The 14,917-nt window shown below is 38.5% G+C and overlaps 1 protein-coding gene across 2 annotated transcripts in view; it reads left to right on the forward strand.

Annotated features, from left to right (window-relative positions):
• Positions 1–3,577: 3,577 nt before the first annotated feature.
• Positions 3,578–14,917, forward strand: part of frmd5a (FERM domain containing 5a) — a gene marked incomplete at its 5' end in the record, with an annotated part of 55,463 nt that continues 44,123 nt past the window's right edge. For both annotated transcript variants that reach the window (XM_079253323.1, XM_079253324.1), the window contains one exon: positions 3,578–3,679. In XM_079253323.1, coding sequence (XP_079109449.1) covers positions 3,578–3,679 — 102 coding nt within the window. The remainder of the gene's footprint in view (positions 3,680–14,917) is intronic.

The following is a 14,917-nucleotide window of genomic DNA, read 5'->3' on the forward strand; positions in this document are numbered from 1 at the left end:
AGTTTTTGTGTCCTGGTCTATTTTGTTGTTTTGATGTGTTTTTCTATTTATATAACAATAATTATGACAATCCATTTTAATAATTATTATGACATAATACTATTACTATATTTATAAATACAAAAAATATTGTCAATTTGACTAACAGAGTAGAAGAACAAGTTTTTTTATGACATGCAAACACAGCAAAATATTTGCTTATTCAAATGACAGGTCCTTTAACCCATTTTATACTTGAACGTAATCTGAGTGTAAGTTGAAACTGAGCACGAAGAAAATGAAAATCACCTTCTACATTCAAAGGTTTAGGTCACTACTAAGGTAAGTATGTATGATAGCATGAAAAGACTTTATTCAACTTGTGCAAACATGTATAAGTAAGTTAAGCTTTTGGGCCCTTTGATTTACTTATTTACTTAGTAGCAAAGCCCCACGCTGTGCTGTTTGTATGGACTACAATTGACACAATTGCTATGAATCCTCACTTATTTCCTTCCAACAGCCGGTTTAACTTATAAAAAAAAATGTTAGCTGACCAGTTTAAGTTTTGACTTACTATTGTTATAGATACGCGGTTATTGCATAAGGCTTGAAAAACCGTTAGGCTGAAGTTAACAAGCTGCCAATTATTAGCACTTTGCGAAAATGAAACAAGCGACCCAAAAGGAGACAAACAAACTATGGCGACAAGCAAAACAGTCATGACATTACACTTCGACCTTGTAGCAAATAGTGCTGTAAGCCACAAATATTTGAGCTAACATGACATTTGTCGCCATAATCTGACATAATGCATTTTTCTAACAACTAATATCTGACATGGAACCATGTGCTAAACAATATTATCCCGTTACTGAGTATTTTTAATTTCCAGATTCTCTCCGCGTACACATTCCATCGCTAGCTCGCCGTGATCGTATAGTGGTTAGTACTCTGCGTTGTGGCCGCAGCAACCCCGGTTCGAATCCGGGTCACGGCAAGTTAATAGCAGACTATGGGGCGAAAAGTTTTGTATGTCCACAGGGACACATACAAAATACAATAAATATACAGTACTAGTCAAACGTTTGGACACTCCTTCTCATTTAGTGGTTTTGCTTTATATATTTATTTTTTTTCTTAATTGCAGAGTACAACTAAATACATCCACACTATGAAGGAACACGTGGAATTATGTCGTAAACAAAAAAGTGGTAAATAAACCAGAATATGTTTTATATTTTAGATTCCTTAAAGTAACTACCCTTTGCTTTGATAAAAGCTTTGCACACTAAGGACATTCTCTCAATGTCATTCATAAGGCAGTCATCTGGAATGGCTTATCAATAGTCTTAAATGAGTTCCTGGAGGTGTTGAGCACTTGAAGCTTTGCTTCGCTCTTTGGCTCAATACATCCCAAACCATCTCAAGTGAGTTAAAGTCAGGAGATTGTGGAAGCCATGGTTGTCCTATGCAGCACTCCATCATTCTGTTTCTCGGTCAAACATCCCCTACACAGTCTGGAGGTGTGTTTGGGATCATTGTCCTCTTTAAATACAAATGATGATCCCACTAAGTGCAAACCAGATAGTATGGCACGTTGCTGAAGAATGCTGGTAGCCATGCGAGTTAAGTGTTGTTTGGATGTTGACTAATTAACCAACTGTTTTACTAGCAAAGAACCTCCATACCATACCACATCTCCTCCATCTCCTCCTACATGCTTCACCGTGGGAACCACACATATTTAAACCATCTGCTCACCTTATCTGCATCTCCCAAAAACATGACGAGTGTAACTAAATATCTCAAATTTGGATTCATCAGACCAGAACACAGATTTCTACTAAGCTGATGGTCATTCCTGATGTTTCTTGGTCCAAATTAGTCTCTTAAAAAGAGTTAGGGTTATTCTTCTTGTTCTTTCTCAGAAGTGGCTTCTTTGCAGCAATTTGACCCTGGAGGCCCAATTTAGGCAGTCTCCTCTGAACAGCTGATGTTGAAATGCATCACCATCTTGAATTCTGTGAAGCATTTCTGTAGGCTCTTATCTGAGGTGCTATTTATTTGCGGTTTCTGAGATTGGTGACTCTTATTAACTAATCCTATGTAGCAACTATGTAGGTATTGTATCCTATGTAGGTAACTCTTGGTCTTCCTGTCCTGAGGAGGTCCTCATGACAGCCAGTTTCAACATAGTGTTTGATGGTCTTTCTCACTACACTAAAGAATACCTTCAAACTTGTTGAAATTTTCCTGATGGACTGACCAGCATGTCTTAAAGTAATGATGTGCTGTCATTTCTCTTTACTTAATTGAGTGGTTCTTGCCATAATATGGATTATAACAGAGATCAAACAGAGTGAAACCACTGTATAGACCTTTGTAGAAACCATGCCTCTGCACATCACAACCAATGCTTTTGCATATATATATATATATATATATATATATATATATATATATATATATATATATATATATATATATATATATATATATATATATATATATATATATATATATATATGCAAATGTATTATTCTACAATGATAAAAAAAAACCCACAAAAAAGATCAAATATAACTATTAACAAATATAACTATTATAAATATAATAGGCTCAAATAAGACTTAAAAAAGACAACAACACAAAAACAAGCAAACGAAAAGCAAAACACAATAAATCCCACATTTGAAATCAGTTTTGTGCTGATTAAATGTCGCCTATAAAACATTTAGCTACCCTTTCTTACTGTGTTTCTACATTACTGAAATGTATCCTGCAGGAGGCAGTGCGATACAGTTCATTTCTTTCCACTGTGACACAGAAACATGAAGTGCTGAGACACCTGAGGCCAGTGGTTTTAGGTCAACCTGACAAGGAATTGGCTTCATTGCAAAGTGTTGCCAACGCCAGTCAATCAACAGATTTTCCATTGGTGTTTTATTTAGTCGTTTTTTTTTTTTTTTGGAATTCTTTCTTCACCGAGTCAAATATATCTAAGGTTGATCACACCCTTGATGGTTTATTCACAAACCCCCCAAACCGTAGATAAGTCCAGGATATTTGAATGAATTGAATGAACTCAGCATAGGACAAAAACGAGCTGCTGTGCAGCAATATAAACTCAACTACTGGGATCATCATCATACAAACAACCGATGTTAAATGTTCCCTTTATGAATAACTGTGGATCAGTAGAAACTGCGGCGTGGGAAAAAACGGTATCGGAAATAAACCTAAAACGCAGACCAAACTCGCACCCCCGTTGGCTCACTTTGACGTCAGTTTTCACTGGGACCCGCCCGCCTGCTCAAGTGGCAGCGGTGAATGGTGAGAGATAATCCTCGGCTCGACTACAAACACACAACATCGGCGGATCTGGATGCGGGCATCCTTACATTGTGTGCTTCACAGGGAGCCACAGCACGTCAACTCAACGGGACAACAATGGTGCATGCCTCGGCGGCTGAATCCGTGGCTGCTGGTCGCTTAGAGGAGCGGGGAATACAGTCAATGTGACATTCACTTGCACGCTGGTGTTGAGTTTATTGTTCTGGTCCCGTAGACGCAGAGAGACGGATTCTCTGGGAAGATGTTGAGCCGTTTCATGAGTGGCAGCATCAGGAATCTTGAGAGGGAATACAGCTGCACTGTCAGACTGCTGGATGATACGGAATATACGTGCACCATTCAGGTTAGTCACCTGCCTCCACTGTTTGTTCAGCGCTGCGATTGTGTCTGAGCTGACAGACAGACAGAAAAGCGAGTGCTTGAGGGGAGGATCAGTGCCTGAATGCTCCACTGTTGGTGTCAACCCAGCCAAACTGGAAATGTGGAGTATGTTTCCAAATAGTACAAATTTGGGTCAGGGAAATGTGGTTCTCCACTAGTGCTTCAACCATCACAGAATTTGGTTGGAACGTTTGAGATTGTAAAGCCTTGTTGCATTAAGGATGCTAAAACGGCATAATAATGTTGTTTACTCTAATCAATGATTTTAATGATTATTTTTCTTACAGTACTTAATACTTGACTCTCTTATATGATGAGGTTTTTTTTTATTTTGCTTGGCTTTTGCTTGTGTTTTGTCTGACATCTGTAATGTACACAGACTATCCCATGAAACACACCTCTTAGGTCAAACAGTCTGGCTTTGCACTTATGTTTATGTTTGATGATGATCATAACGACAACAGAAGCTTGTCAAAAATGTACCACGTGAGGGAGATGAAGATGTAAACAGTGTTTTTTTTCTCCCCCTTTTTTTTCCTAATGAACAATTACAACAGTGGAGAACAAACTATTGATATTGCCAGTAAAGACGCGCTGCTTTGAAAGTTACAACATGCCATGGCCCTAGCATTAAAATGTCTCTGTCAGCCTTTTGCTTTGATGATTGTGCCGCTTTATGTTCATGCTGATTTTTATAAAAAGTAGGTGAGAGGGCCTGTCACTTCAATTACAAGAAAAAAGGGTTTCATTTGTGGATGTTTTACTGTTGTATGAAAGGGGAGAATTCCTTAGAGAATCCCCTGTCTACTCAGTGACATGAAGACACACAACAAAGAATCAGGGAAGAATCAGTGAACCTGTAATAAAACAACAATGAAACATTAATAACAAGTGAAAGCTTCCTGTCACAGGGATATTTGCTGTCATCAGGATGCAGTATCGTAATCCTGCCTCCTCTTCTCAAATGAGCAAGCGTGAAAGACATACTGCGATTACTGTAGGGTCGTGACTGCGTGCCCAGGTTGTAAACAGACCTGCATCTCTGTTCGGAGAGCTGAATAAGAGGTGGAGCCGGGCCAGATGGACTGTGAAGCCAGCAGGTGTGCTGTTTGCAGCAGAGTCGGATGGCTGACGTCACCAGAAAGCAGGAGGAGAGTGGACTGAAAGCGAAGAATGCTCATGTTGTGGCTTTCTGATATCCTGATTATCTTTCTGTCAAAACCTGTGGCAGAGAGGGGGCAGGATAATCCACCTGACTAACCGCATTGCTAATGCGTGTTCCACATTTAGTTGATTCCCTCCAGGCCTGCCAAAAAAAAAAAGAGAAAGAAATCAGCCTGGATATCAGGACACCAAAGACTGGGGAATGCAATGAAACAGGTCATATATTCTTAGTGTGTCACTTTCTCACATAGTTTTCTTTGTATGTTTTAGTCTCTTTCTGTCCTGCCTCTCCTATTTCCTCAGAGCAGCAACTTTATACCCACTAGACCTGTTTCCATCACCTCTCAGCCTCTCTCTGAACTTTTTAATCGTTCCAGTCAGATTAGCCCCAGGCTCAGGTCAGCTTCCCGCTATTATGTGACACTGAAGCAGGTACCAATTATTCACAGAGATCGACATCTCCAGTAGTCTCTGCATGATAAAGCCACCTTCTTTAGAAATAAGAACGAAATGAAGCAGGTTGAGGGTTTTCACAAGAGGGCCAGAAAATGTGTCCATCTTTTTGATGCACTTGCAGCTGTAATGCATGAACTTAATTTTTGCTGTAATGAATTATAGAGATTTCCAGTCAGCAGAGGGAAGGAGAAGAGAGCACTTATCATGGCTTTGTCCTGTAGACAAGTTCTCATCTAGTTATAAGTTGATGGAGGAGCCTCATTTTCGCTGTTGGCCCCGGGCTTCTAATGCTATTTGATTTTAATGCAGTGCCACAGAAGAGAGCCAACGTAACAACCGGATGTGCATTTTGCCTTTTCTTATGATAAATTTATCACATGTACAAAAGGCAAAACAAAAACAAAATAATTAAAAAGGACATGTTTATTTAAGTTTGACATTACTGTAGCTTTTATCTCTGTTTCCTCTGATTTTTAATAGCTTTTTTTTTTTTTTTTTTTTTTTAACAAATTGCAACAACTGTTCTAAGGCAGAGATAGAAGTTTTTTTTGTGTATTTTCCTGCAGCAGTAAAAACAACTTGTGCCAAAGTTCTCCTGAGATCTTCTTGCGAGGAGACTGTTGGGGGTGGGGTGAGGGGGGGGGGGGGGGGGGTGGGGGGGGTGGGGGGGGTGGTTGCCTGTGTGTATGTATTGAGGGGTACTTCACTTTGAAGCTTGGTGCCAGGGTTTCAGCTGTTGCTACGGTGACTCCACAGTTACTCGGACAAAATGTGGGATCACTCATTGGTCCGAATTCCTTTGACAATCACTTGTGCCCTCTTTATTGCCATCGTAGGGTACTGGTGTTTGCTCACATCAACCAGGACAAATGTGGATCTGTCCCCACTGTTCCACTTGACACTTATATGAAGACTTAGTCCACTGGTTTAGATAAAATCTATGATAGCTGAATTCCAGTTAGATGCTTCAGTGTTTGACTTCCAGACTCTGCTTGCTTTATCGCCTACCAACTTGTAAATTAGAGGCTCCACAAACAATAGTTTAAAAATTGGGGGGTGATGTCATCTTGGCAATGTCCATCTATCTCCGCTCACCCGTTAAAACAAGATCAAACCTCAACAGGTCTTTGATTTAAACCTACACTCAGCTCAGAGTCATCATTAACTTTTTTTTTGTCCTGCATGTCTTTGAATTTTGGGAGGATATAATAGCTGAAAGAGGGAATGAAAAGTATTTTTTTTTATTGCTGTGAGGCAACTGTTCTGTCTGGACACAAACCAGTCAGAAGTGAGGTAAGATTTACATTAGACATTATAGATTTTGTTCCCCTGAGTGGGACCGGATTGAAATGGTGCATATGTCTTTGTACAGGTGTGTATTCTCAGAGCCTGCAGTGGCAAACACTGTTGATATGCTTCATATGAATGATTAAAATGTGTGTTATGTCTGAATGTTTCATGAGAAGTAGCCTCTGGAGAATGCTAGCCAGCATCAGTGGGCACCAGCATCATGACTGGCTGAACCTGTGGTGCGTGGCTGGTTGCGATTAAGGATTAACTTCACTGTATGTCTATATAGCAGCTCTGGGCTGCTGAGCCTTGTTACTTTCATGGGGATTTGATATGTTGAAGCAGCTTCTTGCCAGTTAAACTATCAGTCACTGCTTGATAATAATGAAAGAACTGGTGCAACATGTCAGGGCTGCAAAGTGCTGTTGCTGCCGTTGAGTGTGCTCTTTAATCTTCACCCTTGTGTTTCATTGCTGTCTCTCACACAGCTCAAATCTCCAGCAGAGTATACTACGAACACTGAACTCTGCCTGACTTAAATTGGCTTACTGAGATTCATGAAGGAGCTTGGCTGGAGACCAGGTCCCATATGTTTTTGCTTCTCACTCATTGAAACATGAACTTACAGATAATATAAGATTCAATGTGCTTTTTTCCCCTTTTATTTAATGACAACAACTGGATTTATTGTACTTTGATATCAGAATGCTGAAGCTGATGAATGTGGGTGCAATCTGTTTGGGTCTGTGTAACCAAATGGTCCTTTCTTATTCCTGGGTGTCTTGTGTGTGTGTGTGTGTGTGTGTGTGTGTGTGTCTGTGGGCAGAATGGAGAGCAGTGAGGCAGTCTGTCAGTGTGTTGGGAGCAGTCTGCTGAGCCCTCCTTTGTGCTGTCTGGGACGTATTGTGTGACAAAGAGAAACAGAAAGGGGCCTCAGGTTATGCTCCACCTGATAGCATGAAAATTAAACACCCCATCTGAGGTACACGTCAGCATTGTGGCCTTTATGCTGAGAGAAATGGACAAGTATAGTTACAAGTTTGACTTCAGAAAGAGATGGCCCACAGACTTAGTAATGCAAGCAAATTGCATGGCTTGTTGGTTATAATTTCCATACTCCAACGACCTTGTAAATGAGTTAGGAGTTGGCGTGGCAGCTTATGCTGTAGGCTGCTATGAAAGTGAGTCTGGGATTTCTTTGCTGATTTAAAAGCAAACAAACAAAAAAAAAAATTAAGTCAAGCCAAATATGAATAATGAATGGTGTTCATAACTTCCAGTTGTGATTTGCATGAGTAATCCAGAAGCTTTAGAGTTAATCAGACAAGATCATCAAATAGAATTTGTAATTGTGATGTTGTCAGGCTAAACATCTAATGTTGGAGAACATGCAACAATGCATATTGGGCTGTTTGATAATGAGATGCATTTTGTGCAGAGAGATTTTTTAATGCATCCTCTCGCTCATGTTTCTATTTTGGGGGAAAGGCTCAGCTGCAGCTTAATAAGATATAAATTAAATTGTAGTTTTATTATGAATAGATTTTCATGATTTAATTTTGACAAAGAAATGAATAATGAGAGGCAAGTTTTTGTTTTTAGTCTGTTTTGCACATGAGAGAATATGCTGCTTGAAAAAAAATCAACTTTGCAAGTAGAAGTTGAGAATATTTCAGATTTTTTTATTTTGCATTTCTCTCCAATTTGAACTGCTTTACCAACCAGAATTTCATCTGAAAGTTTTACACTAGCTTACTGTCAGAGTTTATTAAGATCTTACCTTTTGTCCTCCCCTCTATACTTGCCCGTCATCGCCCTGCTCCTGTTTGTCTTTGGGCCTTGGGGCACTCTGCTGTATGAGAGAATCCAGCCTTTGTCTTGCGCTGTACTTCAAGGCCTTGTGCCTCTGCAGACTAATGAGGAAGCACAGACCTTACCCTGAAAAAAGTACCAGAACTTTGTTTTGTAATAGGCTACATAACAGGCTGAATTTGAACTGATCTGGATCAAACTAATTTTCAGACAGATAACATATTAAACAACCTAATATTTTATGTTTATGTATTGTAACAGAACTGAATAGTTTTTACATCTACTTCTTAGTTACTTGTCAGTTATCCTTTTGCCAGTATGAAAGTTGCTTTGTGATGGAAATTAATCCTAATATGGGTGTCGTCAGCACATAGACCAGGTGCTGAGCTGACATCAGATGTAGTCTGACAGCCGTGACAGTCCTCTGTTGGCCAACCAACCAACAAAGCCCTCAAGTTCCATTTGCCATAAATGAGTATTTTTTTTTGGTCATTATTTATGAGCCACATGCCTCCTCCAATGATTTTGTCCTCCTGCTATGTCCATCTTTCATCCTGCCCTCATCTGGTTTATGGGCCACCTCTTCCCCTCTGTCTGTGTCATCATGTTTGTAGTCTCACTGCTGGATTTTTTTAAAACTAATGATTGCTATTCCTCCCCTCCTTCCTGCATCTCTCTTTTCCTTTGCTTCAGTGTCTTATGTCTTATTTGTCGCCTCAGCAAACTCGCTGTGCTCTGTGGGATCTTGCCTTTATAAAGTGCTGCGGAGTTGCTGTTCAAGAAACAGTAGATTTACTGTTATTGTCCATAAAATATGTCTGCATATTGTACATGCTTTAAATGCAAATGCATTTTCTTTTCATTTCAGTTGTGCTGAGTCGTCACATGTCTATGATTTGTATAAATATTCTATTTGATCGGTGCTGACCAGGATTTTTATTATTTTCTAGCAGGATGAGGTTGTGCTGCTGTTGTTAGTGGGAAGACCAATGTTTTCTTTTTAGATATCCCTTGAAATGATTTCTATGTTCATATAAACTGGATTTATGGTTCAGCTGCATTTCATGACACATCTAAATTCCTAGAGCTTTTCCCTCCGGGCTTTATCCTTGGAAAGACTGAGGTGTTATTTACTAAGGAGCATTTTTACTGTTATTCAGTGAGCACATAAAATAATCTAAAAAGGGCTGTTAGGTCCTTCAGGTTCTGGGTCATACACAAACCAACTGTTTGATGATACCTTACTCTCGTATTCCAGTTTATTTCTGTACTTTTACTTCTCAGGCATATATACATCCCATCAGTATCCATCTCGGACAAGGCTCTGCTTAAAAAATATTCCAGATAGTGATTCATATATGAATAAAATATAAGCAGAAGCATGCAGACAGGGTTTAAACATAGGTTTTATATTTGATGCAACATCCTTGTCACACATTTGCTGTATGGGTAAACTTTCCTTGCCAAACAGTTTTTCCAGTTCTTACTTTTAATTTAAATATTTATTTTATGAAATGTTATTTTTGAAATATTTTTTATTAATTCAATGTTCTTTCATTTATTTTTATTAATATAATTTACATTTTAATTTATTTCAGTCAGTTCCTTATTTTTTCCATATTCTAAAAGCAGTTAAAGTGGAAAAATAAAATAAAATAAAATAACCATATGAAAACAACATCAAAATAAGGAAATGTGATAGGACAAGTTCATAGGCGAAAAGTGCACTGCATAGAGAATCCAACTGTGCCTACTCAATGGTGACATTGTTTTTATAAGAACTGTAACCACAGATTTCTAAAAGATATTCCTGAAAAACCATTGGAAACTTTGTCTGGTTTAACTTCATTATGCTGTTTCACCAAAATGAAAAAATTTATTACATAAAGGCTAATATTAGTGTCATAGTACTGTATCAGTGTTTAATTTTCTTCTCTATTATCAAGGTGGAATTTTTTCAAATCACCATCTGCTCTCTCATCAATGAGTCTGCAGCTCTTGAAGAATTATATCATCCTGTCATGTCACAGATGTGGATGGATGCTTGTGACTTCTTGAGAACTAGGTAAAGAGACTACAAGGTCTTTTTAAGTCTAAATCTTAGTCTTTCTTTCCCCTGCAGTTATTTATCTGTGTGTCTAAGAGAGTGTCTCTCATGTTGTCCGGGCCATACAGCAGAATAAATCGGCTTATGGAACCTGGGAAACACAGCAAGTGGAGGAGCTTTTTGACAGTCATGTGCGTTGATTTGTAGTCATTTAGATTTGTAAAAACAACCTTTATGGAATGTTTAATTAATCTAAGTCTAATTGGCAAGTCTCTTTGGGTAATTCCTCCACTGAGAAAGTTATCTTTTGCAGTGGGTAGTTAGATAATACGATTTCTTTATGAGACTCATTTGTATGTTAGTACTGTGCGCTTGTATGAGTTGTGTCAATGTTCATGTATGAACTTGTCAGTATTTTATTTTTTCTTTGTATCAAATAAAGACCTGGGCATCATCCACTACTCCATCTGCATCTGGGTTGGCAGATTACACTAACAGCTATTCATATTAGCAATCAGTCTCCTTTTCCTTTGTGTGTGTGTCAGCACAGCCGTCACAAGAGATGCGTGTCTCTAGAGAGGAGATAGATGAACGCACACAGAAGACAAAGAGGCTCCCAGTACACAAATACACAGCAAGCCACAGACACAAAGGAAGCTGTCCGCTGCAGGTTCTGACTTAAATTAGCAAAAGTGTTTTCTTTAAATTGGTGATAATAGTGGAGTGTTTTAAAAGATTGCAGTGTACAGTGAAATTTGTGCCCTGGGTGCACTTAATGTGAGATAACGATATTCTACAACACACATTAATTTAGGTGTTTTGGTGATGTTTTCTTAATGAAGGGACAGCAGTCTGCACACACACTGCTGCCTTCAGGGATTTGTGGATGTTCTTCATTAATGTCTGCAGCTGTGTTTCTCACAGTTTACCTGATCTTATCAGGCTTTTTTCTCTGTCTGTTTCTTTGCTGATGCACAAAAAAATAACAGATGGATGTAATTTTTCCAGCATTAGAGTTATTAATCATACTAGGAATTTCAGCTATTATTTAACATTTTACAAATTCTGTTCATTAGAAAATGAAGCAAAGCTTCTAATTTTTGGGCCGTTTATGATTTGTTTGCCTTTGTGTTTGTAATTCTGCATTTTTGGCATCTTTATGTAAGACATTGGCACTTCTGTCATAAATTCTAACTTCTTTTTGGTTGTCTCAGTAATATGCTCTGTTCATGCCAGAGTTATTTTTTGGTGCTCCACAGGATTCTGGACCGGGAACAGTTCAGTTCTGCTAATACATGTTTCTATTAGGCAGTATCATAAATTTCCACTGCTACACTGATGTGACACCCCGCTATGTTTATCAATTAATTCTGAGGAAACTTATCAGTTATGGAGGTTACAGTCTTATCTTGGAGATGTTAATGTCTAAATGAGCAGTCTGACTGAAGTCTGAAAAATGAGCATTTTTCTGACTTCAGTCCAACTTAGCTAAGTGTTTCACACCCTGAAATTCCTAATATTTCACAATTCAGCTACATTATTACTTTCTTGTACTACTATAAGAAACCCTGAATTTGTTTTGGATTTGTCTTTCGGTTACCATATTCATTAATAGATCTCTTGAGCAGCCTTCTTCCACAGATTGCAACCACATTCAGGAGTAACTTGGTCCATGCAGTTATTACATCGAGGTTGGACTACTACTACTACTGTCAATCAGAGCCACATTTATGCTGTCTTTGCCTCTCTACATGAGCTCCATGTTAAAATTTGGAACAGGATTTAAAATCCTGTTTCACAAATAAGCCTGAGCTCATTGATCTCATTGATTAATATGACTCAAGAACAACTCTTTAAAAGCAGGCTTACATGCAGTTGCTTGAATTTCTCAAACAATAGTGGTATTAACAATAACAGTTTAGGTACAGAGCCACCAGGACTTGCCATAATGATGACCTCATGTCTACTACATTAACTACAAATTAAAAATAAAACAAAAGAAAAGGAAAAACATTGTCATTACTTCTGCTTCATTAGGTTTTGTGTCATGATCTATTAAGCTACATGCCAGAAAGGAGATGTGTTATTTGGATCTCTCCTCTTCTGTAATTTTCTTCTCTCCTCTTTGCTTCTCAGTGTAGCAATCTCTATAATAAGCATGTATTCATTTTGGATTTACAAAATCCCATCCGATGCCATATAGGGTTTGTAGTTTTTATGAGAAACTGATTCCAGATATAGCTGCAGAATGATATTAGGAGCAGTGCTAGTGATGAAAAGTTGCACTGCCATCTTGGGGAAAATGGGTTTTCAGGCCAAGTAGTGACTTGGGTCCAGGATTTAACAGTTGTGCATATGATCCTCACTGCGCAAGCCTTTGGGGATATTGTTGTTATTTCCTGAGCTCTCTATCATGTAAAACTAAAACCTTTCACTCAGTTAGATTTCTTACAGTTTTACCTAAAAATCTAACTGAGGAATCTGTAGTTTGACATCAGCACAGCACTAACCTGTGGAAATATTTTGATGTGGGATTGTTTGTGCATTAGATTTAAAATGCTTTACAGTTGTAATGCGAGAAGCATAATACACCCTACAAAAGCGTTTGATCGATTCAGTCCGGACCAGCTGTAAACCTCCAGTTGACATGCCCGTTTATCTGATTTCTTTCTGTGTTGCTCAGTAGAGATGAGAGGAGGAAAATTGTTTTTGGGTGACAGCAGAAATCTTTAGGCTAAATGTTGTTTTCATGTCGGCCTGACAAGAAGAAATCCACGTTTTCTGAGTATGGATTCAGTGATTTGACAGATATTTTTAATAGAAGTTCTTACAGGATATATACAGTATTATACACTTTTTAGTTGCAAAACTTTACTCTGTCTTGAGGTCTTCATGAAATGTCAGCGACAGATTGGTCAAAATACCCCAAAGAAAAATGTAAACTCTTTTTTAAACTCTGATTTTACTTCTCTTTTCCACACAACTATTTTGAAGCAAAATATTCATTTCCATCCCAGACTGTGTCTCTCTTCCATAGGGTGTCTTTAAAAAAAACAAACAAAAAAACTATCTATTGTGTCAACTTGCAATGCAAATAAAAACTAAATGCAAATTACACTTTGAGAAAACCTAGTTTCCCTGCGACGGACTGGCGACCTGTACAGGGTGTACCCTGCCTCTTGCCTGCTAATTGCTGGGATAGGCTCCTGCTTCTCCATAATCCTGAATTGCATTAAGTGGTTTTGAAGATGGATGGATGCATGCATGAATGGATGGAAACCTTGCTTAGCTGTGAGCTACTTGCACAAACAGCAAGTCAAACTTCCACCTCTACTCACCATAACTGTCATTTCAGTTTTCAGAAATAGAATTGGCTCTATTTGTCATTGAGCGAGCGTCCCAGCACAACAAAATTTATTTCAAACACTAGCATTCTGCTTCTCTGGAATTTAACTACAGATGGCTGATCCTGACCACTCTCTTAGGCACAATCTTTCTCTGAGTTGTGTTAAACTGAGGACTTTCCAACTGGTACCAGATTTGAGCATGAGTTGAAGGTTTCTTCTAAATAAATGGACCAAACCTTCACTTACTTCACAGTAACAATCCTCTAAAATCAGTTTTAGAAAGATTTAAGATACAAGGTAAAGGATTTAACTGCCTTACTTTCATTCATACCAGACCGATTAGACATCCTTTCCAATTTATAAATATTGCATTTTTATAGTAAGCTATTAGTGTCCATTATTTTTGCAGAGAAATAATAACAGGGACAATGTGGGCTTTCATTGGCCGCTCTGTTTTTGGTTGGGCTTAGTATACAGAGAGAGGTGTGCCATATGGTGGCAAAATGACAGTCCGGAGGGGATCGTTTCCCCAGTGGTGCTTTTCTCTCTATAAATGGTGTTCATGGAACTCCCCACTGCCCCAAGGGTACAAGTCAGGTGCCATTAAGGGTAATAAAGGGCTGTTTGCTCTGCTACACAGCATGCCAGCCTCTCGATTCCTTCGGAGGGGAAGAGTGATTGTTTGCTCCAGGCTTCTTTGAACAAGCCAGCCTTTTCTGTGGCATTTTACTGTACAGTATATTGTATCAAATACAGCAAGGATGGGCAAAAACCCTTAAAATGATCCAGTATTTTCTAAATAATTAAAGAGAATATGCAACTTTAATTGTAAGATGTAAGGAAAAAAAAAATCTTATTTGCACTGACCTGCTATGTTTTAGAGTTTTTATCATTAAAATAAGGCCAAGATGTGAATCTAAATTATCAACAAAGACTGTTTCCTTTTTGATCACAGTCCATGTTTCGCTGGAGTCATCTTAATTCTAATGCAGTTAAATGGGAATAAGCCCAGTCAGTACAGAGACTGGTAGTTGGACTGTTGGAAAATTGATGATAATGTGGTTGGCATTTTAGGGAGCCAACC

The sequence above is a fragment of the Telmatherina bonti genome (genome assembly GCF_933228915.1).
Source record: "Telmatherina bonti genome assembly, chromosome: 2".
NCBI classification, from domain to species: domain Eukaryota; kingdom Metazoa; phylum Chordata; class Actinopteri; order Atheriniformes; family Telmatherinidae; genus Telmatherina; species Telmatherina bonti.